Here is a 24,327-nt window from a genome sequence, read left to right on the forward strand (position 1 = left end):
GGGCCTCCTGGGTCTTGTTTGAGCCTGCTCCTGCCCCAGGCCCTTCTGAGCATCCCCTCTCCTGCTACTTTTTCCTGGAAATCCCTACAAGCTTCCTCTAGACTTGGATGCTCCTTTGGGAGAAACGGCTTGCTTTTCTTGCTGGCTCATCATTCAGCCTCCAGCCGTCCCAGGAAATGGGAGCCACCTGGCAGGAAGAATCAGATTCCGGAGAGGTGACAGCGCTGGTCTGCCTCACTGCACTCCACTAGCCCTCAGCGCTGACTCCAGCCTGGGAAAGGTGGTGTTAGGAGAGGTGAAGATGGGGAGGGCTAGGAGGAGGTGCCAAGCCTGGGAAGGGGCAGGCACAGGCCCTATCGGGAGAGGACGGAGCTGAGCAATGAGGGTGTCGGCTAAAGCCAACAGTGTCTTGATGTGAAAGGAGGGGCATGGGAAAGGCTGGAGAATCTCAAGCCCTCCCAGTGGATGGGGGCTGTGGGAGAGAGGTAGCCTGGAAACAGGCCTCCCTGTGGAGTTCAGAGCTGAGTTCCTGTCCAAATCACTGGTCCCTGGAATCTACAAAACAGAACTGAGAACTGCAGAGGTGCATCCAGAGGAGCCGCACTTCAAAAGGACCACTTTCAGGTGAGCACGACACACTGCTGGACGCACACGCTCCTGGCTTCAGGTTCCAAGATCTTTCTCACTCCATTCGCCCCCAGCTAGCATTAGGGAGACCCTTCCCCTGGAGCCTGCGTGGTTGCTCGGAGATCTGCTGGTTGGCTCAGAGAGCTGAGCAGGAATACACATCTGCAGTCATGAGGGATATCGAGCAGTGACGCGGTCAGCCCTGGTTAACAGCATCTTTGCCACTCCCAAGGGAGCCCATGGCTGCCGGATCTTCCTCGGCTTGATCTCTCAGCCGACCTGTGCAACCCTAGGTACCCTAGAAACTCCACGACTAGCAGCCCTCAGTCATCCCTTCTGGGCAGGGCTAACACTGGGGGCTCTGGATTCTGTTGGAACCACATGGGACCCGGAAATGCCTGGCTGCAGGGTCTCCGGGGGCCACAGGGCTCGGGCTTCCAGGGCTGCTTTCTTCTGAAGGCTACCCTGAGCTCCCAAGAAACGGACTCCAGACTTGTTTTAGGCAAACTAGGACTCCCCTGTGGTTGGGCAGTTCTCATGGGGAAAAGCGGCGTAACTGAGGGCTGATGGACTGACAAAATCTTCCTGAGTCCACGTTTCTATCCAAGCAGAGGTTCTTCTTGAGGGCGTTCACGTTTACGGATCAGTGACTGTTGACCTGGGGAGAGTTTGCAGCAATAAAAGGGGGCATCCCTTTCCTGCAGAAGCTCACAGGATGGGAGTACATAAACGGAGGGAGTTATGGAGAGATTCAGGCCCAGACTGGACAGATGAGGAAGGCGTCCCTCCCACAAAAACAGGGCAAGGCATCCCTGCGAGGACGAAGAGCAGGCGGTACCACGGCGCTCCTGGGGGAGACGATAGGGCAAAAGCAGACAGGGGAGAGGTCACTGCACACCAGGCGACTCTGGGAACGTCTCGCTGCCCTTCGGGGAACATCCAGGGCCTGTGCTCCTCCACAGAGCCCTTGGGGTGAGGGTGGGACGCGCATCTGCCCCTTTGTTCGGGGGTTCCTGTGGATTTAATAGGCGTTGTGCTGTTCTCTCCCCAGAGGCCATGCGGCAAGCCCTGCTGCTGCTGGTGGTGGTGCTGCGCCCCAGCTGGGCAGGCCCCCCGCAGGAGAGAGTCCCGCTCTTCCGGGTCACTCAGCAGGGCCCCAGGGGGAGCAGTGGCAGCAACGCCACCGACTCGCCCTGCGAGGGTCTGCCCGTCGCGGAGACGACGGCCTTGAGCCTGGCGAACCGCAGCCTGGAGCGCCTGCCCGGTTGCCTACCGCGCACACTGCGCCGGCTCGACGCCAGCCACAACCTGCTGCGCGCCCTGAGTGCGTCAGAGCTCCGCCACCTGGAGCAGCTGCAGGTGCTGGCCGTCCGCCACAACCGCATCGCCGCGCTGCGCTGGGGCCCGGGCGGGCCGGCCGGGCTGCGCACCCTGGACCTCAGCTGCAACCAGTTGGCCGCCCTGCCGCCGTGCGCCGGACCCGCGCTGAGCAGCCTCCGCGCCCTGGCGCTCGCCGGGAACCCGCTGCAGGCGCTGCAGCCCCGGACCTTCGCCTGCTTCCCTGCGCTGCAGCTCCTCAACCTCTCCTTCACCGCGCTGGGTCGCGGCCCCCAGGGGGGCATCGCCGAGGCAGCGTTCGCTGGAGAGGACGGCGCTCCCCTGGCCACGCTCGAGGTCCTGGATCTCAGCGGCACGTTCCTCGAGCGGGGTGAGTCCGGGTGTCCCGCGTTTTCAGCCGCTCTGAGCGCAGAGCCAGGCTGCGCGTGCACTCCTGGGGGCAGGGCTGCGTTCTTCCTTGAGGGGTGACTCGGGTGCTCAGCTCGCAGCGGCATTAAAAACAAAACAAACAAACAGAAAGCCGCTACATTTTTCGAGCAAGCGGGCCCAATTTGAAGCGCCACACAGGAGTCACTTTCTTGAGTCCTAAGAGGTGGGAACCGTTACCATCTCCGTTTTACATGAGAGACCCAAAGCCAAAGCACAGAAAGGTGAAACTCGCCTGTGGTCTCACAGCTCATTGAGCAAATCTGAACCCAGGCATTCTGGGAGAGCCCAAAACTTTAACCACGCGGTTCTACTGCTTCCCAGCACGGCTGGGTAAGTGCTTGTGGAATGGGGAAGTGAGTGCATGCTTTGCGGCTGATTAATAGAAAAACTGAGCTGCAAACATGCAGTTAGCTGCGGTGACTGAGGCTTCCAGGATGAATTCATTGATTTCTCTACCTGGCTGGACAAAACTGTTTCCCTGAATGTTGAATCACTCAAACAAGACACAGGAGAGTGGTGAGGATAACCAGTCTCCTGTTCCTGGTGTTCTTTGATGCACAAGATTGGTTTTACTATGTTTTAAAAACACTTCACGTGTCTACAGCCACCTACTCCATCACAGACAAAGAGAAAAAAAAAACAGCTAGAATGGGGACTACAGAGGAGTAGGGGCACATTCTCCATTTATTAAGAGAACCACAGAATTAGGTTTATGGGGCCCCTTGCCTCCTTAATTATGTTCCGCGGAAGTTTCCCACTCCTGAGAGACATCAGAGGGATGTCTGGTTATTTTTCGTGTGAACTTTAATGAGAGTGTGAGGCAGCAACAAACTTGGAGACAGTGTCCTGGGTTCAAGCCTTGTCTCTGCCCCTTTCCAGTTATGTGGCCTTCGGCCAATCAATCCCCTCTCTAGCCTTGACTCAGATTGGAAGAAAGGAAGGACTGGTTATCCCTGAGCGCCCTTCTGGCTGAAATGGCCACGCTTCTGTGATTCCCAGAGCTGCTAACTGTGCCAATGCTCAGCAATGACTTCACCACTCACTCTGCCACTTTCTTTCCTCCTTCTTTCCTTCATGCCATGCTGGCCTCCTGGGTTTGTGCCTTCTGGAGGAGTGGGCAGTTTCCCCTCTGTGTTTCAGTTGAGTCAGGGTGGCTCAGAGACCTGCCAAAGCTCACATCCCTCCACCTGAGGAAGATGCCTCGGCTGATGACCCTGGAGGGGGACATTTTCAAGACGACCCCCAACCTGCAGCAGCTGGACTGTCAGGACTCACCAGCACTTGCTTCTGTCGCCACACACATGTTTCAAGACACTCCGCATCTACAGGTCCTTCTGTTCCAGAAGTAAGTGCTTCAGAGGCACATCTCTTAATCATATGACTGATTTTTGCCCATTATACTATGTTGAATTTTACAGAACAAACCAGACCTTAATTTTTCTCCCACTACTCTTCTAAATCCTCTCTGGGGCTTTGTTTTTCCCCACCTGGGTGATATCTTGGGCAGGTCCCAGAGAGTCCACGCAGCTATGTAGCCTTGCAACTCAGTCCTGTCCAGAGCAGTATTAGAGTACAAAACTCCTTTGCCTTTAAAGTTTCTTTTAAGCCCAGACTTAGAAATTTACAGCAGGAAGAGGCAAGGAGGGCCTCAGGTCTCCTCTCTGTCTGGATCCACCTTCTTCCGCACATGTCCTGCAAGTTCAGTCCCTGCCAGAATTTGAGCGGGTCTAGGGATGAAAGTATTGATATTTTCAGAAAATCCCTGGGAAGTCTAGGGGCAGGTCTTGTTACTCCTGTTTTATACAATGCAGTCACTAAAGATGGAATTATTCTTCTAAGAGGATGAATAGTTTTTCAAAGCAAAGTCAGAACCATTCACTCATTCGTTCCTTTATTCAATAAATAGCTATTGAGCACACAATGTTGTGAGGGGAAATTCTTTATATCTCTGGCTCAGACTCCTTTGAGCTCAATAAAAACCCAAAAACTGTGTAAACTGCCGGGATACAAGTATCAAGTAGTTTCTTTATCTGTAAAATAGAGCTATGACAGTAACACTTTGCTTTGGGTCTTTTCATGAGAGAAAAAAAGCATATGGTTTATGTAGAGCACTTAGCTCAGTGCCTGGCACATGGTATTTGTCCTACAAAATTAGTGAAGATGATGGTGGTGCTCCTAATGGTGATGCTGATGGGGATGACAGTGACGGTGATGGTGTTGATGCTGGTTGATGTCAGTGATGTTGATGGCACTGGTAGTGATGATGACGGTGATCATGATGAGTGGTGGCGCTAATTATAATGGCGAGGATAGTGATGATTGTATGATATAATAGTGGTGGTGAGGCTGGGCATGGTGGCTCATGTGCGCCTATAATCCCAGCACTTTGGGAGGCTGAGGTGGGTGGATCACCTGATGTCAGAAGTTTGAGATCAGCCTGGCCAACAGGGTGAAACCCCATCTCTACTATTAAAAATACAAAATTAGCCAGGCATGGTGGCATGTGCCTGCAGTCCCAGCTACTTGGGAGACTAAGGCAGGAGAATTGCTTGAACCTGGGAAGTGGAGGTTGCAGTGAGCTGAGATTATGCCACTGCACTCCAGCCTGGGCAACAAGAGCAAAACTCTGTCTCAAACAACAACAACAACAACAACAACAAAAACAAGCTAGTGGTGGTGAGAACACTGATAGCGACAATGGTGATGTGATAGTGGTGGTGATATTAATAAAGATAATTGTGTTGATGGTCATGATGACTCTGGTGATAGTGACAATGACAGCATGGCCACTAGTTCAGTATAGGCAGCAGACATCTGCCATTTATAATACATCGTGATCTAGAGCAGATACACACACCATGTGCTGTTATTAGGCAGGCGGGGGTAATGATCCATCAGACTGGATCAGAGAGGCTTCTTCAGGAACAGCATGATTGATCCATATCTCAAAAGACGAGTCCAAGCTCATCAAGTGAATGTCAGACCCAAAAGAGCAAGCATCCCAGGTTCAGCAGTGGTGACCACTTCCGTTATCCCTCTACTTGTCAATTCACCTCAATCTGACTACCCACATCAGCTACCAGGTCAGTGGACACATCCATCTGTGGAGCGTATTGTTTATTCCCTCCCTCTTGACGTTCTCTGTCTCTTTGGCCCCAGTATGCTGCCCTGCTGCTTCTCCAGCCTTCCTGGCTAGGCCTTCTTAATGTCCTTGCCTACTTCCACTTATAACTTTCTTGCAGGTCATTTGTCACTATGCAATACTCCAGCACCATTCCCTTCCCTCAAGCCTGATACATCCTGCTCCATCTCTGTGCTGAGGATGCTTAGTTGAATATCTCTAGCCAAGGCCTTCTGATGAGCCCCAGAATCGTGTATCTAATTGCCTGCTGTATAGTAAAGATCTATAAGGCATCCAGTGGAAATGTTCCATGATAATAACATGAACCTCTTGTACCGTGGCAGGCATAGTTCTAAGCATATATTAAAGTATTTACTCTTGCAGCAATCCAGACAGGGAGGATTCAGTCATTATTCCCATTTTACAGATGAAAGCACCGAGATACAGAGATGTTGAATAACTTCCCTCGGTTCACATAGTTAGTCAATAGCAGAATAAAAATTTGAGCCCAGGCAGTTTGGCTCCACATATGATACCTTAAACACAATGCTGCATCAGACGGAAGCCTGGAGGAGGAGAGTCTGAGCTGGAGGCACAGATAGTATTAAGATGATATTTGAAGCCAAAGGAGTTCATGAGATCACCAGGGAGACAGTATAGAGAGATGAGGGCCCAGAACTGAGCCTTGAAGAACCCCAACTTTTTTTTTTGAGAAGGTGTCTCTAACTGTCACCCAGGCTGGAGTGCAGTGGCTCAATTTTGGCTCACTGCAACCTCTGCTTCCCAGGTTCAAGTGATTCCCCTGCTTCAGCCTCCTGAGTGGCTGGGACCATGCCCAGCTAATTTTTTTTATTTTTAGTAGAGATGGGGTTTCACCATGTTGGCCAGGCTGGTCTTGAACCCCTGACATTGTGATCTACCTGCTTCGGCCTCCCAAAGTGCTAGGATTACAGGTGTGAGCCACCGTGCTTGGAAGAACCCCAACTCTTAATGTTGGGATGAAGAAAAACCAGGAAAGGAGACCAAGAACGTATGGCCAGTGAAGTAGCAGGAAAACCAGGAGAATGTGATGTCCTGGAGGTCAAGAGAAGAGAGTGCTGAAGGAGGGAGGAGTGGTTGGCAAGATTATCAGGAGCCCTGGTCAGCTGAGAATGGCGGGGCCACAGGATTGGCAAAATGTGGGACATCAGTGACATTCATTCCCAAGGGAGCCAGGTGAAAGGGGCAGAAGTGTCATTGCAGGTGTCAGGTCCCACTCATCCCATTTCCATCCCCAGCAGCTCCTGTGCCAGCCCCCTTCCCTTCAACCTTTTAGGGCAGCTCTAGATCAAGTCCTCTCATTTCTCACCATCTTCCTTACTGTCTTCTAACACATGTTTCCATCTTCACGGGCCCCATTTTAGAGCAAGGCAGTCTTATTTTCATTTATAGTTTGTACTCTTTACTCTTTGAGAGTCTGGCAAAGTCTGTGTGTGGGTCCACTTTTTTTTTTTTTTTGAGACGGAGTCTCACTCTTGTCACCAGGCTGGAGTGCAGTGGTACGATCTTGGCTCACTGCAACCTCCACCTCCTGGGTTCAAACTATTCTCCTGCTGCAGCCTACTGAGAAGCTGGAATGACAGGCGAGGGCCACCACAGCTAGTTAACTTTTCTGTATTTCACCATGTTGGCCAGGATAGTCTCAATCTCCTGACCTCATGATCCACCCGCCTCGGTCTCCCAAAGTGCTGGGATTACAGGTGTGAGCCACCGTGCCTGGCCATGGTTCACTCTTATCAGAAGTGTGTGTGTGTGTGTGTGTGTGTGTGTGTGCACTTCTTTATCACCTTAAATGACAAAATCTACCAGTAAGTCTAATAACTTTCATTGTTTTAATGATTGTAAATGACATGGAACTACTGAAAAGTGACATGGAAATGTCTGCAATTTCTATTAGCAGTTCTCCAATAGAAATTATTTAGGAGAGCAAATGGGGACTTCTTCCACACTAGGGCCCTGTCAGATGTAGGGAATACCCGAATGTGACATGCATCAGCAACCAGCCAGGCTCTGTCCTTCCTCAGCATGTGGACTTTATTACATGTAGGTGTCACTGGGTGGCAGAAAGAACCACCAAAGTACATTGTACCTTTTTCCCTAAGAAGGTACAAGAATTTTCCTTTCTACATGTTAGAGCATGTAATATGCTGTCTACCTCACTAAGTTGTCATAATGATGTCAATGAGACAGTGTAGGTAAAGGACTCAGCAGTGTTACTTAAAACAATATGTAATCCTCTTCCTGTTCCACTTTAGGAAAAAAGAAAAGCATTTCCTTTGCACAGAAAAATACTGATTGAACTCTCATTCTAAGATTTCCATTCTTGCTATGTAAAATATGCAAAAAACAAGCACACACACACACACACACACACACACACTTGTATATGCAAGTATGGCTTAAGTTTTAATATATATGGCACACACACATATATTTGGTTTTTCTCGAAGTGACTGTCACTTTCCCACTGGCCAGAAGTGATAGAGCAGATCTGAGTGGCATGTCCTTCTTTTCCCAGAAAACCTCCCCAGAGTAGCAGGAGGCAGGTTCCCAGGCAAATAAAGGAAAGCCAGCCTTTGGTCAGAAGAGACTTGAAGGTAAAATTCAGCTCCCATTGCCCATGATGAATTATAACTCAGTATGTGTAAAGGAGGCAAAATCTGAGAGGTCCAGGAGACTCCGGGAGTGGAGAAAATCAAGGCTAAACATTCTGTGAGACTCTGGGGTAGAAAGAAGGGAGCTAGGAGCGGATTTGCCACTGCTATGTGTGGTAGACTATATGCAAAAATGGCCTCAGTAATTCCTCCCATCCCTGTACACACATTTCTTTCCAACATGATTGCAGCGCCTCCTGTATATATCTATGTATTTTTTAATTTAAATTATTTAGAGGCAAGGCTGCAGTGCAGTGGCACAATCATGGCTCACTGCAACCTCTAACTCATGGGCTCAAGCAATCCTCCCAGCTCAGCCTCCCAAGTAGCTGGGACCACAGGTGTACTCCACCACACCTGGCTAATTGTTAAAATTTTTTCTGTAGAGACAGGGTCTTGCTCTGTTGCCCAGGCTGGTCTGAAACTCCTGGCTGCAAGTGATGCTCCGACGTTGGCATCCCAAAGGGCTAGGATCACAGGCATGAGCCATCACACCAGGCCCCATATTTCAAGGAGTCTATTGCTCTACCTCTTGAAGCTGGGCTTGGCCTTGTGATTTGCTTGGGCCAGTGGAACATTAGCAAATGTGATGTAAGCAGAAACTAGAAAGCAATTTAGCACTGGGGCCTGCCCTCTCCTGCCATTGGGGGTCCCTCCACAACCATGTGAACAAGCCCAGGCTAGCCTGCTGGGTGATGACAGACACATGGAGAGAGGTTCCAGCACACCTGATTGAGGCTTACACGTGAGGCCATCCCAGATCATCTGGTCCCAGCTGAGCTAATCCAGACCACAAGAACCACTGAACCAACCCACGGAATCATACGAAAAAATAAATATTTATTGTTTTAAGTTACTAAGTTTGGGGAATATGCTCTACTTAGCAAGAGTTCACTGATGCACTTAAATGAAGTATCTTCCAAAGGATTGGCATTTAATGTCACCAGCCATAGGCAATAATATTGGTCCATAATAACAACATCTATGTGTATGTAGAGATTTGCATTTACAAACACTTTCATCATCACACACTATTTTGGTTGTTGTTTTTTGAGACAGGGTCTCACTCTCTTGCCCAGACTGGAGTGCGGTAGCACAATCTTGGCTCTCCGCAACCTCCACCTCCCAGGCTCAAGTGACTCTCCTGTCTCAGCCCTCTGAGTAGCTGGGATTACAGGCATGCCACTACCGCCTGGCTAATTTTTGTATTTTTAATACAGAGAAGGTTTCACCTTGTTGGCCAGGCTGGTCTCAAGCTGTTGACCTCAAATAATCCACCCACCGTGGCCTCCCAAAGTGCTGGGATTACAAGTGTGAGCCACTGTGCCTGGCCGACACACACTCTTTTTGATACAACCATTGGTCATGGAAATATTGTCCCCAGTTGATGAGGTATATTTCCTGTTAGGTTGGTATCTCCATTTTACAACAGAGGACAAATAATGAAGTCCGAGGTCATTAAGAGTTTTGCCCCAAGCAGTATTCTCCAACCCCTATCAGAATGGTTCTGACACCATGCGTCTCTGGGAATATCTTTGATCCAATTGTAAAAACCTGACTTAATTGATTTTTTGTATGTATTTCAGCTGCAACTTGAGTTCCTTCCCTCCTTGGACCCTGGATTCCTCCCAGGTCCTAACAGTCAACCTCTTTGGCAACCCCCTCACTTGCAGCTGTGACTTGTCTTGGCTCCTCATGGATGCGAAGAGAACTGTCCTAAGCAGGTAACACATTTACAAAGCAGATGGCTGAGAGGTGAAGGTCAGCCTTCAGGAGCTGAAGTTCTCCAGCTTATGTCGACCATGCTGGGCGCTTTGGCCATGTTGGGCTGGACAGCCTCCCCCATGTAGTCACACTCAGGGACCCAGGTGATGGAAGCTGCCTCCATTCCAGCCAGCCAGAGGGGCAAAGAACATGGAGGAGCAGACATGGGAGGTTTTTAGTGAGCCAGTCTGGGAGGTGATACTCTCACTTCCACTCACATTCATTGGGCAGGAGCCACATTTACCTGCAAGGGAGCCTGGGAAGTGTAGTCTGGCTTAACCACTGGGCCCTACTGAATCCTCAAGATGGAACCTGGCCTCCTGCTCCTGGTTTATCCAGTCTTAGGCCCATGGGCTTACAGAGCTCACCTGGGAAATTCCTATAATGGCTACTGGCTAGAAGAGCTGTTATGCAGTGGGAGCCACATCTAGGCTGGCTACCAGGAGACAGTGGGAGCTGGGAGGCTGGGAACACCCCTAGACCCAAACGCTTTCAAACCAGTTCCACCAGGTAACCACTACACCTTGGGAGGCAACCCCTGGCCCCCACCCCCACCATCCTGCAGGATTCTTTTTGTTTGTTTGTTTAGAGACAAGGTCTTGCTCTGGTGCCCAGACTGGAGTGCAGTGGTACCATCATATCTCACTGTAGCCTCGATCTCCTGGGTTCAGTGATCATCCCTCAGCTTCTGGAGTAGCTGGGACCACAGGTGCAAGCCACCACACCCAGCTAATTGTTTTATTTTTATTTTTGTAAATATGGAGTCTCATCATGTTACCCAGAATGGTCTCAAACTCCTGGACTCAAGGAATCCTCTCATCTGGGCCTCCCAAAGAGTTGAGATTACAGGCATGAACCACCACACCCAGCCAAGATTCTTTTCTCATCTCCCACCCAAGTCCAGCTATGAAGTGGGGCTCAGTCTGCCCCCCAACCCCACATTGCCTCCAAAGAGAAGCACCTACGCCCTTTTCAGTCAAAGGTCTCATCACGGTATTAATGATGAAGCTGACAGTACAGACTCTGGAGCCAGAAAGTCCAGCTTCATCCTACTTAGCACTATTTCATTAATTTTTTTTTTTTTTAAGAGATGGGGTCTTATTCTGTCACCCAGGTTGGAGTGCAGTGGCATGATCATGTCTCACTGCAGCCTCAGACTCCTGGACTCAAGCAACCCTCCTGCCTCACCCTAGTAGCTGGGACCACAGCCATGTGTCACCATACTTGGGTACGATTTTTTTGTTTGTTTTGTTTTGTTTGTTTTGGTAGAGACAAGGTCTCACTATGTTGACCAGGCTGGTCTCCAAGTCCTGGCCTCAAGTGATCCTCCTACCTGGGCCTCCCAAAGTGCTAGGACTCCAGGCATAAGCCACTGTGCCTGGCCTACTTACTACTGTTGATTTGAGCTATTTCACCTCTCTGAATTATTTTGGCCTCTACCCTCTCATCTGTAAAATGGGGTAATAGAGTCTCCCGCATAAGTAGTGCAGACTACATTAGTTGACACAGTAGAGTGTGAAGAATAGGCCCCTAGCATGTGGTAAGCACTCAGAAATGGTACCTATAGTGTAAGTACGGTTTTCATTACTAGTGCTCACTTGCCAGGAAGCAGACAGGTGAGAACAAAATGACAACCGACACTCAGAGAATCTGGACTCCCTCTCACAGTGCTTACCCCGGGTGTAGGCTCTGCCATTGCTAGCTAGTGTCTTGGGCAACTAGTTCCTCCTTCTAAACTTCTGTTTGCTTCTCTGCCCAGTGGGAGTGAGGACAGGAGCTTCCTCCAAAGGTTTCCCACAATCAGTGAGGTGATGTGTGTGGCATGTGTGCCCTGAGGTGCCTGGCAGAGATGCATTGATGGGTTTGGCAGGGGGTGGTGCCAGCAATGAAAATTCAAAGCTCTGCACAGACGCATCCCTGAAGCCAGACGTATTCTAACTGGTTGGGCTTCCCTCCAGGGCAGCAGACACTGTATGCGCGCCAGCTGCGGGATCCAGCGGCCCCTTCTCAGCCTCCCTGTCACTCTCCCAGCTGCCCAGAGTGTGCCAGTCCGACCAAAGCACCACCCTCCGGCCTTCGCACCTACCCTGGTTTGATCCCTCCACCTACACACAGGGTCCCACCATCACGCCTAGTGCAACTCCCGACACCCGACCTGCGGGAGGCCAGCAGAATGTCTCCAAGGCCCCTACCGTCCCTGTGGGCTCCCGCACGATAGCTGCATGGCCGCACAGCGATGCAGGGGAGGGCACTGCCCCCTCCACGACCAACTCTGTAGCAGGTCACAGCAACTCCAGCGTTTTCCCCAGGGCTGCCAGCACCACCAGGACCCAGCAGCGAGGAGAACATGCCCCCGGCCTTGTCCTTGAGCCTGACATCTCAGCTGCCTCCACCCCACTGGCCAGCAAGCACCCAGGCCCCTTCCCTACCTCGTGGAACCACATACGCTCACCTCAGCCTGGCCAGAGGACACAGGCCACCCCCCAGGTCCCCAACCCGACTCCTTCCGAGGGTGAGATTCCAGTCGTCCTGCTGGATGACTACAGTGAGGAGGAGGGGACGAAGGAGGAGGTGGGAGCGGCTTTCCAGGACGTCTCCTGTGATTACCACCCCTGCAAGCACTTGCAGACCCCGTGTGCAGAGCTGCAGAGGCGCTCGCGGTGCCGGTGCCCCGGCCTCAGCGGGGAAGACACCATCCCAGACCCGCCCAGGCTGCAGGGGGTGACGGAGACCACGGACACGTCGGCACTGGTCCACTGGTGTGCCCCCAACTCGGTGGTGCACGGGTACCAGATCCGCTACTCTGCGGAGGGCTGGACAGGGAACCAGTCGGTGGTGGGGGTCATCTACGCCACGGCACGGCAGCACCCTCTGTACGGGCTGTCGCCAGGCACCACCTATCGCGTGTGCGTGCTGGCGGCCAACAGGGCGGGCCTGAGCCAGCCGCGGTCCTCGGGCTGGGGGAGCGCGTGCGCCTCCTTCACCACCAAGCCCAGCTTCGTGCTTCTGCTAGCGGGGCTGTGCGCTACCAGCGGCCTGCTGCTCGTCAGCACCCTGGTGCTGTCCGCGTGTCTCTGCAGGCGGGGCCCGACGCTCCACCTGCAGCGCTGCGACACACACTTGCTGGCCTATAAAAACCCGGCCTTTGACTACCCGCTGGGGCTCCAGACGGTCAGTTAGGCCAGCTTCGGGGCTAAGGCCTCCAATCGAACTGGATCTGAGCGCAGAAAGGAAGATACAGCGTCAAAAACGACCGCATCCACTCCTAGGGTTTCTAATTCCCGTGAAGCTAGGATGCCTTGGGCACACATGAACTTGCCACATTGAGTTTCTCAGTCCAAGGAACAAATGCCCTCCCTTCCTTCTGCTTCACTCTCTGTTCCCAGAAACCTGATGGTAGATGCCAGATCACTCCCACTGCCGCCGGGCCTTCTTGTGTGTTGTTTCATTTGGGGTTTTCAGCAGTCAGTGCCCCTCTACCCAGTACAATAGTGTATGGAAGGAGGAAGGGATGAAACAGGGAAATTGCATAACCCAGCCTCCTCGGCCATGTTAGAAATCACACCCTCACGTCTTTCCAGCGGAAGCTCCTTCATGATCAAGCTCTGGCTGAGGCATAATGAGCTCTGTTAATTCAAGAAATCTATTCCAGTGGATTTCCTGTTCCAGTTCCAGTTCCTGAGAGCCGGGATAAGGGGGAGAGCTAGTGGTTGCTTCGTAAGGCCTTCTGGGTTTATTAGTTCCATTTCAGGACATGGCAAGAACACGTATTTCCATCTGTACAGTTAAAACCAGTTTTCTGGCAACATTTGTCAAACATAGAGAACGGCTGTTCTTTAAAATCAGTGTTTACTGCATTCCACCTAAGACTAAATGGACAAATGAACTATAAATTCATCTTTTAGGAAGCATAAACTTTTGGAAATCTTTTTTCTTAATTAGAGGGAAGAAGTGAGCAAAAGAGAACCCGAGGCACTAGCTAGAAGCCAAAGAGTTTCTTTAACATAATCACATCAAACAATGCTTCAATAATATGTGTCTTCATGTGGGATGCATCCACTCTATCCTCTACTTTTTCACATTTATACAAACTCGGGGGAAAAAAAATGGTTTCTGTGAAATTATAATTTTTTTTTTTTTTTTTTTTGAGACGGAGTTTCGCTCTTGTTACCCAGGCTGGAGTGCAATGGCGCGATCTCGGCTCACCGCAACCTCCGCCTCCTGGGTTCAGGCAATTCTCCTGTCTCAGCCTCCTGAGTAGCTGGGATTACAGGCACGTGCCACCATGCCCAGCTAATTTTTTGTATTTTTAGTAGAGACGGGGTTTCACCATGTTGACCAGGATGGTCTTGATCTCTCGACCTCGTGATCCACCCGCCTCGGCCTCCCAAAGTGCTGGGATTACAGGCTTGAGCCACCACGCCCGGCCGTGAAATTATAATTAAAGCCATATTTCTAGATTTTAATTTTCAACATCAGCATTTATTAATTTCCTGCAGCTGCTTTAACAAGTTACCACAAACTGGTAAAACTGTTTTAAAACAACAGAAATTTATTTTCCTATTGTTCAGACCAGAAATCCAAAATCAAAGTATCAGTGGGGATTTTCCCTCTTCTCCTGGCTTTAGACGGTCGGCAGCAATGCTCGGTAGTCCTTAGCTTGCAGACATCATTCCAATCTATCCCTCCATCATCTCACACATTCTCTGTCTCTCTGTTCACGTTTCCTTTTTCTTATCAAAAAAAACTAGTTATTGGGTTAAGGCCCACTATAATCCAGTATGACCTTGTCCTAATTTGATTGCATCTAAAAAGATCCTATTTCCAAATACGGTCACATGTACAGTACTGGCAGTTTGAACTTGAACATACCTTTCTTGGGAGACACAATTCAACCCACAATAGCATTTACTTCTACTGTAAGAAGAAAATAAATCAAGTTTGGATCCCATGTATCTTTTGTTTCCAAACCAAGCTGCAGAAGCTAACACGGAATTGCACTATATATTTCCAGTGTGTGAAGTTCTGAAAGAGCTTCCCCAAACTGTAGGCTAGATCCCTAGTTTCATCACAAATATAACCAAGAGAATTGGACTAAATGATTTCAAAGATCTCAACCAGCTGTTGCGCAAAGCTATGATGTTAGTTGTGGGTTTGTTAAAAAAAAAAAAAAAATACACACCAAAAAAACAAAACTGCAAAGCAAGGTTGGTGTGCACCTGTAATCCCAGCTACTTGGGAAGCTGAGGTGAAAGGATTGCTTGGGCTCAGGAATGAAGCCCCAACGCAAACACATTGCAAAAGCCAAAAATCTAATTACTACAGACATGTAATTAAATAACACTGATGTTTATTTGTAAGCTTACTATCAAGATTAAGTCTATTCTGTGAAGACACTGCAATGAATTTTCATCATTTTTGAGTCTATATGCAAGTATATATTCAGACATATCTAATATAATTTCAATGTTTTATAAACTGGCAGAATTGATGTTTCATAACAATTCAGTATCCAAAAGCCTGAGGAGACTTGGACCATTTTCCTTAGGTTGAAGTGGACAAAGTTTATTAACCAGAGCCAGATTGAGACGTTAATAATAAAGAGATTATGGGTCCAAACCCTAAGTCACTCCAAATGGCATCAACACTAAACCATAAATAAGCATAACAAGGTGCAAAGTTCAAAATTTTCCCATAACTACTTCAAGTCCTCCCTTTTTAAAACATTATTCTTACGTGGTTTACCCGTCACTAATGCAGAGACTCACTCAGTGTGCGTCTTGGGTAGTTCCGCAGTAGGAAGTCCACCTCCAGCCTTACTGCTAACAATAATGCTATTCTCCAGAGAGCGAGAATAGCCAGCTACATGCCCCACTTGTCTGCCTTTTCAACCCCCTCCATCTGATTCAATGGCAGGCAGTGTCCCTGGCTGCAGGCTTCGGTATGCTCCAAGCAAGCACAGCTCAGCTGCTGGTCTGAGAACAAAGAAGCCAGGACCAGCAAGCCACAGAGGGACACTGGTGCAGAATGCCTGGCCAAGAGGGGTGTTTTACTTACAGCCTCCCATTCAAATTTAATGCAGTAACAGGCTGAGAATGGATAACCTCACTGCAGGATTCCATAATAGACTTGGATTAAAACCAGGGACAATGGGCAGCAGTAGGCCTGTACTCTTAAGCAGCAGCAACCGGTTACCACTGGACATGGTCTTTTTCTCCCCTTCCCCATATCCCACATTCTCCTAAACATGAAGTGTAGCAAGAATGTCTTTCGAAGTCAGATGGTCAGAGTAATTATTTTTACAATTTAAGTGTAAGCGATGTACATAAACGGACTTTGTGAATCGGAAAACTTATGTAACAGCAAAACAGAAGTATGTTATATGGAACAATCCGAGTTGAAGGTACAATTTTTTTTTTTTTTTTGCAGCTCTTTTATTCCTTTAACTTCTTAACAAAAGATTCTCCAAAGTTTAAAAAACCTTTGAAAAATATACAGCTTGATATTATTTACATAATATATGAGTACAGGTTCCAGTATCAAACAAACATTGCTATGTCAGAAACACAGTGGAAGGCAGGATGTAACTCACTGCCTTTTAGATGCAACATATTCTCCTATCTCAACTACCTGTGTTGCCTATTTTCCTGATACTTAAATTATTAGGCACCTGAGATTTTGGAAGACTACTGAAAATGAATTTCATACCTTCTATTCTGTTTGATATCTTAAAAACCTACTGCTTTTTAAATCTCTTTTATAACTTTACTTAATTCACAACTAACTTCACTTTCATTATACCAAATGATCAGGAGTTAACTACATGAAAACTGTTAATGTATACACAGATCTAAAAATCAAACACAAAAATGTATTGACCAGTTGTGTAGGACATATATTTGAACCCCAAGACATTTCCTAGTATTTTGTGAGCAATCCAAATTTCACTTAGAAGAGAGGTGTCAACTCTGTCCATGCTATGGACTATGTTTTTAAAGAACATATAAAAAACACTGATGGCTGGATGCAGTGGCTCACGCCTGTAATCCCAGCACTTTGGGAGGCCGAGGTGGGCATATCACCCAAGGTCGGGAGTTTGAGACCAGCCTGACCAACATGGAGAAATCCCATATCTACTAAAAATACAAAATTAGCCAGGAATGGTGGTGCATGTTTGTAATCCCAGCTACTTGGGAGGCTGAGGGAGGAGAATCGCTTGAACCCGGGAGGCAGAGGTTGCAGTGAGCTGAGATCGCACCATTGCACTCCAGCCTGGGCAACAAGAATGAAACTCCAACTCAAAAGAAAAAAAAATAGACAATAATTGATCTCTTATAAATTAATCAAGAAACCTGAGATTAAAAATTCTAAATTATAGTTTTATTTATATTTAAAAATACATTGGAAATTCTGCATATGACCATGATCAAAGCTTATTTTCAATGCACATTACTTAAATTTTGAAGACATGGTTGGTTCTGACAAGTCCTTTTTCAAGCTGAACACCAAAATAGGGAAACTTGTAGATTTCCACGGACCCTATTGCCAGTGATGCATATTGCTTCCTTGCTAATGGTGATGGATGCCTTTCATCAGTCTTTTATCACCTGCACAGTTTTCCGACCATAATGATAGTAACTGTAAGCTGATGCAGCTGTGGTAAAAGCTGTACAACACCTTTTATAGAAGAAAAGAAATAAAATTTAGTTGTCAAGTCTAAAAAATAGTAGCAGTGGGAATAATAATGAATACATGTAAAAGATCTGTTTTAAAAGTAAAAAGGGCTCTGTGGCGTAATTTTTCTTAACTACGAGAGTCTAAATACACTGCTTTTCTTTAAGACTTCATTTGAATTAGTAATGTCAAACAAAATTATTCTAGGTAATGAGCCCTAAAAATTAATACTACTATCAACAGTCATTTTTACTCAGGCATCCTCTAGGTGTCTTACATCCTCATATTCTTACAACAACCTCATCCTCCAGAGGAGAAAATGGAAGACCCAGAGAACTTCCTCAAGGCTTATAAGAGAACTATGTTTGAGCCTGACTTGGTTTCAACTCTAAAGACCACGTGCTCTTTCTACTGCCCCATGCTGCTCAGAGTACCAGAATCTATTTCCTATAGATTTTGAGAATTCTAAAGATATCTGAGTCATTTTAAATAAATTTCAGCTTTCTTTACCAAATTACCCTTAACCAGATTCTCCTTGAAATGATATCACTTGATGCCCATGGCATGCTGAATGCCCACAGCTAGGGGATTACTTTTTAGTGCACCCACATACTTTTGCTTTTATTAGGTGAGGCAGAATCAAGATTCCCTTTTGTTGGATCTCGAACCTGTTCATGCCACTTTGATATTCTAAATTCATGCATAAACCAGTGAAATACATGTGTTAGAAAAATTGCTATTTCTAACTAGATGCAGTGGCTCATGACTATAATCCTACCACTTTGGGAGGCGGAAGGACTGCTTGAGGCCAGGAGTTTGAGACCAGCCCAGGCAACACAGTAAGACCCTGTTTCTACAAAAAATAGTAACATAAAAAATTAGTGGCTGGGTGTGGCAGCTCACACCTGTAATCCCAGCACTTTGAGAAGCCAAGGCAGGTGGATCAATTGAGGCCAGGAGTTAGAGAGCAGCCTGGCCAACATGGCAAAAACCTGTCTGTACTAAAAATACAAAACTTAGCTGTGTGTGGTGGCAGGCATCTGTAATCCCAGCTACTCAGGAGGTTGAGGCAGTAGAATTACTTGAACCTGGGAGGCAGAGGTTGCAGTGAGCGGAGATCAGGCCACTGCACTCCAGCCTGAGCAACAGAGTAAGGCCCTGTCTCAAAAAATAATAATAATAAATTTAAAAAAAAAATTAGCCAGGTGTGGTAGCACACCTGGTAGTTGCAACTGCTCAGGAGGCTGAAGCAGGAGAATCACTTGAGGCCAGGAATTCAAGGTTACAGTGAGCTACGATCATACCACTGCACTATAGCCTGGGTGACAGAGCAAGACCCTGTCTGCAAAAAAAATATGTTTTTAAAATTGCTGCTTCTGAAAACTATATTGGATGCTTTGGAAAGACTCAATAGAGGTTACTTGATTAAAAAAAAAATACCATCTCTCTTTTCATCAGTTTCTGCGGAGGGGGGAAATACTGTCAAAATAAATATACAAGATGACTGTGAAAAGACTGGGGAAAAAGTTTAAACAGTTCTTAGACTGCTTTGCACATGTTTTAAGTTCTTGCATCACCTTAAAGAAGTAAAAAATGAAAATCAGAGAGGTTGGATTATGAATGTAGTTTATCCAAGAAAGAAAAAACTACCCTTGATGGACTGACACTCAAAAAGCTGCCTTCCTACATCAGAAGGTATAAGATGAATCAGGAAAAATATACACTTCAATATTTTAGATTAAAACAAGAAGTTTAGAGTAGTTGTCATTTTTTAAAGATTGCCTGGCTTAACTGACTGCAATTAGCCACCAGTTTCTGGTCCAGACTGCACCAAGCAAGGTAATTTTAATTCTAGTTAAAAGTGTGCCAAAATATAATTGTCCAGTATCAAGGTGACACGTTTTGAACTCTGAAAGCTTGAATCTGACACAGTTTTAAGATGATAAATAAGCAATTAGGATAACAAAATTCCAACTCCTTTCTCCAGTTTTCCCTCCTCCGACACTCCTTTCAGGCTGCACTCGGCTTTCCTACCCACTCTCCTATCCTCTGCCTTGGCTTAGGCCCTGTCTTTCACCTAGTGGCCTCCTCTCAGTCTCTTCCTACACAATCCACAATGCCTCATGCATCGAATGCCACTTCCTCCCTGAAACTTTCCCTCTTCTTCCTACGAAGTTATCTCTTCCTCCTCCAAAACCTTAACACATTATCAGTACCTTTTATCCCTTTTACTTTGCATAAAAGCTAACTTCTACATCCCATACTTGGCAGGAAGCTTCTTAAGAATGGTATCAATCACAAAACATAGCCACAGCTTTATCCAGTCAGTGCTCAATAAAGGCTGTAAGAATAAGGTTATTCTAGGACTACCAAAGGAAGTCATTCTATTGACATTCTAAGCAAGTGATTCTAAATTTCGCTTACCACAGTATCTGAAGATAAATGCTGTCAGCATAGTTAAAAACTGGAGCTGCCAAAGAAGCTGCCACCAAGATTAACTGGACTGCTGTATTTACCTAAATAAAAAGAAAAAGTTCTAAATGACTAGTGCTAACTGGACCCTATTTCAAGCTTTCAAGACAAAAGCATAGCCCATTACACTATAACATGACATACCCTCAGCCTGCTTGCTGTTCATCTACAATATCCCTGCCCAAGAAGCTGGCATTCACAGGTGAGCATACACAAAAGGGTCAGATTCACTAATGTACCCATCCATCTGCACAGCTGCCCTTTAGAGAGTAATGACATCTGTCAGAAATTACTGCTACTTTAAATTCCCATGGCAACTCAAAAATGTTACAAAATTATTTGCCTTTTTTCCAACTGCCCATTAAAATAGAATACGGAAATAATTAAGCTACCTCTTCATGGATAAAAGGGTAATGAGTTGGGTTACTTGCCTGCAGTCACAGCAGACAATAGAATCAAAGCTGGAACCTAGATTTCCTGGAGCCTTATCCAATGCTCCTTTCACTTGCCTACCTGTCCAACCTTGTGAGGTTAGAAAACTAAAATGCTACAGTGGCAAGTTCTGAGAAAAAGAAGAAAAAAAAAAGAAAATTAAAATGTACTCATCCCAGGACAGATGCAGTGGTTCATGCCTGCAATCCCAGCACTTTGGGAGGCTGAGGCAGAAGGACTGCTTAAGCCCAGGAGTTTGAAACCAGCCTAGGCAACACAGCAAGATGCAAACTCTAAAAAAAATTTTAAAATTGGCCAAGCATGGTGGCATGCACCTGGTACTCTCAGCTACTTGGGAGACTGAGGTGGGAGGATAGCTTGGACCTGGGAGGTCAAGGCTGTAGTGAGCTATGATTATGCCACTGCACTCAAGGCTGGGCAGACAGAGCAAGACCCTGGTTCAAAGAAAAGGCACTCATATCCATAAAAGAGCCTCTCTTGAGAAAGAAATGAGTAGTCTTCCCTACACTAAAAAACAACACTGGAGAGAAAAGAAAATTGAACAAGAAATACACTGGAGACTCCCTCTGACATCATGAGAAGCATTCAATGGAAGAGTCTGAAAGCACGAAAAAGCGAGTGAAGCAGACAAATGTTCTATCACCCATTCTGCAGCCAAATGACAAGGATTCTCCTTCATTTTAAAAAACAGTTACTAGCTAGGCGCCGTGGCTCATGCCTGTAATCCCAGCACTTTGGCAAGCCGAGATGGGTAGATCACCTGAGGTCAGGAATTCAAGACTAGGCTGAGCAACATGGTGAAACCCCATCTCTACTAAAAAATACAAAAAACAACAACAAAAAAAAAAAAACAAACTAGCTGGGCATGGTGGCACATGCAATCCCAGCTACTTAGGAGACTGAGACAGGAGAATCGCTTGAACCTGGGAGGTGGAGGTTGCAGTGAGCTGAAATCACATCACTGCACTCCAGCCTGACCAACAAGAGCAAAAATCCATCTCAAAAATAAAATAAAATATAACTGGGCACGGTGGCTCATGCCTGTAATCCCAGCACTTTGGGAGGCCGAGGTGGGCAGACCATGAGGTCAGGAGATAGAGACCATCCTGGCTAACGTGGTGAAACACCATCTCTACTAAAAATACAGTAAGTTAGCTGGGTGTGGTGGCATGCTCCTGTAGAATAGCTTGAATCTGGGAGGCGGAGGTTGCAGTGAGCCAAGATTGAGCCACTGCACTCCAGCCTGGGCAACAGAGCAAGACTCCATCTCAAAAATACATACATACATACATAATTTTATCTAAAGGACTTTCTATAAGGTACTTGTCCTTGTACCTCTTTACGCCACTTTCCATGTTCTGCTACACTCAAATTGCTATACTTGATATAAATACAAGACACTTGAAGAAAAAAAAACCAAACCCTGTGCATGTAGGTAAAAGTCCACCCCAGGGGGTTCTGTATAAAAGCAATCACCCCTCTCTCCCCAAAATAATGAGCATTCTTAAGCTGTTAAATCCTTGACATTAAAGATGGGAAAAAAGAATGACTTGGGCAAACTTATCAAAGCTACTAGAAAAACAGATATGGCTTGAGAAGCATTAATAGTATCCTTGTGGTGTGCAGACTGGCATATACTTGTCCTGAATGCTCAGGAAAACAGAATGGACAACTAAGAGTAGCAGTTGTTTATTAATGACCAAAACTTTCTCCTATTCCTTTCCACTTAACTGTCAGTCCTGAAAATGAAAGGCCATTTAGTATTTTCACTGTAGGGAGAGAGGCAGTGAAACCACAAGGGACTCTTCATAATCTGTGAAACTCAGTCAAGAAGCAGTTACAGCCAAGCTTGGTGGCTCACTCCTGTAATCCCAATAATTTGGGTTAGGCAGGAGGATTACTTGAAGCCAGGAGTTCCAGACCAGCCTGGGTAATAAAGTGAGACCCCATGTCTACAGAAAAGTTAAAAATTAGCTGATTCCGTGGTGTGTGCCTATAATCCCAACAACTTGGGAGGCTGAAGACCACCTGAGCCCAGGAGTTCAAGGCTACAGTGAGCCAGGATCTCACCACTGCACTCCAGCCTAGGCAACACAGTAAGACCTTGTCTCAAAAATAAATAAATAAATAAAAGCAGCAATTACATTTCAATTCCCTTTCCCTAAACCATGGCCCAATTACCTCATTCAGAGCTTAAACTCTCAGACCACCAAGGCACAACATGTATAAGGATGATCCAAAAAACATGGAAGACAAAAGAACTGGATTACAGCTGCCTGCCTAACACCACTCTCTAGCCTCTATATGCAATGCATTTAAATTTGTCTCATTTTCAGCTGTTCTTGACTGAGGTTTACATCTAGTATAAAAATATACAAAGGAATAAATTTAAAAAACACTGCATTCTCTTACCTTGCTGATGAATGTTGGTTTTAACCTAGCAGTGGCATAGCAAGGATTGAAATACTTGGCAAGTGTTCGCTGGCAGAGGATAAAAAAAATAAAGCATTTAATTTATTGTTTAAAATAGACATTTTATTTAAAATAGACATTTTGTTATATTTAGGTATATAATTTTATAAATCATACAATCAATATATACTGAAAATTGATTTTTAAAAATGTATAGATTATTTCTCAATTGCTGTAAAATTCAAACACAATACTTATAAGGTTTGCTTTATAAAATTTTACTAAACTCAAAATTCCATATTCGCTATTTTTTTAATTAAAAAATAAAATGAACAAAATATTGCTCTATTTTCACTAGATTGGGGGCCAAAAGAGGCTAATATGCTATGTGTATGTGCTCAAATATTTATAGAGCTTGTGAATAAATATGCAAACAAATCATCCCATGCTCATACAACTGTGATTTTTAAAACCAATTCTAGACTATCCATGGTACAGGTTAAATTAGACAACAATATGGCTTGGACCTACGTGAAACACCTTTAAAGAATCTGCTTCTAGGGATAAGGGCTGGCTGGTCTGGTTTCATGTGCCATCAATTGAAGAGGTTGACTTAAAAAATACTTTTTTTCCCCCTAAAATCGTAAGTAATGCTAAAAGAATGCTTTTTGAAAACAAACTCACTGGTGTTGGAAGAGTTCGGTATCTGACATAAAAAACAGCAGCAATCAACATTACATCTCTTGAAATGATCATATAAGTAAGTGGAACTGAAAATCAAACATAAAATAATTTTAAGTGGGATTCTGAAAATTACTGATATACATTATGAATACAACAACATCTCACTCAGCCTTACCACAAACTGCCATTTTCCACAAATAGAATTTTTTTTTTTTTTGAGATGGAGTTTCACTCTAGTTGCCCAGGCTGGACTGCAATAGCACAATCTCGGCTCACCTAAACCTCTGCCTCCCAGGTTCAAGCGATTCTACTGCCTCAGCCTCCCAAGTAGCTGGGAGTACAGGCATCTGCCACCACACCCAGCTAATTTTTGTATTTTTTAGTTTAGACAGGGTTTCGCCATGTTGGTCTCGAACTCCCAACCTCAGGTGATCTGCCCGCCACGGCCTCCCAAAGTGCTGGAATTATAGGTGTGAGCCACTGTGCCCGGCCACAAATAGAAATTTTATAATGAACACCTATCAATGGTTTAGGGTCCCCTATAGCGAACACACTGATTTTCATATTCTTTAACCACCCTCAAAACAAAGTGCAGTACAGACTATGGCTTTGAAGTCTATATCTGTCTTTCAGTATGCTGAACTTCTCATCTGTTTTTGT

General features: G+C 46.2%; 2 protein-coding genes across 5 annotated transcripts in view; one reads left to right on the forward strand and one right to left on the reverse strand.

The window, feature by feature from the left end:
- The first annotated feature begins 344 nt into the window (after window positions 1-344).
- Window positions 345-15,284, forward strand: LRRN4 (leucine rich repeat neuronal 4). Of its 2 annotated transcripts, none has more exons than XM_003933217.3 (5): window positions 345-624; window positions 1,679-2,335; window positions 3,535-3,739; window positions 9,795-9,932; window positions 11,931-15,284. In XM_003933217.3, exons 2-5 carry the CDS (start codon window positions 1,684-1,686, stop codon window positions 13,150-13,152), a joined length of 2,217 nt encoding a protein of 738 aa, XP_003933266.3. In that variant the 5' UTR covers window positions 345-624; window positions 1,679-1,683; the 3' UTR covers window positions 13,153-15,284. The 2 variants fall into 2 exon arrangements, with proteins under 2 accessions (XP_003933266.3, XP_010342079.3); XM_010343777.3 differs by having other exon boundaries at window positions 537-624; window positions 12,282-15,284.
- A 1,191-nt stretch (window positions 15,285-16,475) lies between these two features.
- The window catches only part of CRLS1 (cardiolipin synthase 1), a 32,671-nt gene continuing 24,819 nt past the window's right edge, over window positions 16,476-24,327 (reverse strand). For all 3 annotated transcript variants that reach the window (XM_074406262.1, XM_039479605.2, XM_074406263.1), the window contains exons 4-7: window positions 23,668-23,753; window positions 22,984-23,052; window positions 20,071-20,162; window positions 16,476-17,649 (exon numbers count right to left, since the gene is read on the reverse strand). In XM_074406262.1, coding sequence (XP_074262363.1) covers window positions 17,565-17,649; window positions 20,071-20,162; window positions 22,984-23,052; window positions 23,668-23,753 — 332 coding nt within the window. In that variant the 3' untranslated portion in view covers window positions 16,476-17,564. The remainder of the gene's footprint in view (window positions 17,650-20,070; window positions 20,163-22,983; window positions 23,053-23,667; window positions 23,754-24,327) is intronic.

This window comes from Saimiri boliviensis, chromosome 9 (genome assembly GCF_048565385.1).
Source record: "Saimiri boliviensis isolate mSaiBol1 chromosome 9, mSaiBol1.pri, whole genome shotgun sequence".
NCBI classification, from domain to species: domain Eukaryota; kingdom Metazoa; phylum Chordata; class Mammalia; order Primates; family Cebidae; genus Saimiri; species Saimiri boliviensis.

Excerpts from the sequence above, each read along its gene's own strand:
- LRRN4 (XM_003933217.3), top strand. The coding sequence starts at position 1,684 with ATGCGGCAAGCCCTGCTGCTGCTGGTGGTGGTGCTGCGCCCCAGCTGG. Across the intron at positions 2,336-3,534 it reads CGGCACGTTCCTCGAGCGGG|TTGAGTCAGGGTGGCTCAGA; the intron begins GTGAGTCCGGGT and ends TCTGTGTTTCAG. Across the intron at positions 9,933-11,930 it reads AAGAGAACTGTCCTAAGCAG|GGCAGCAGACACTGTATGCG; the intron begins GTAACACATTTA and ends GCTTCCCTCCAG.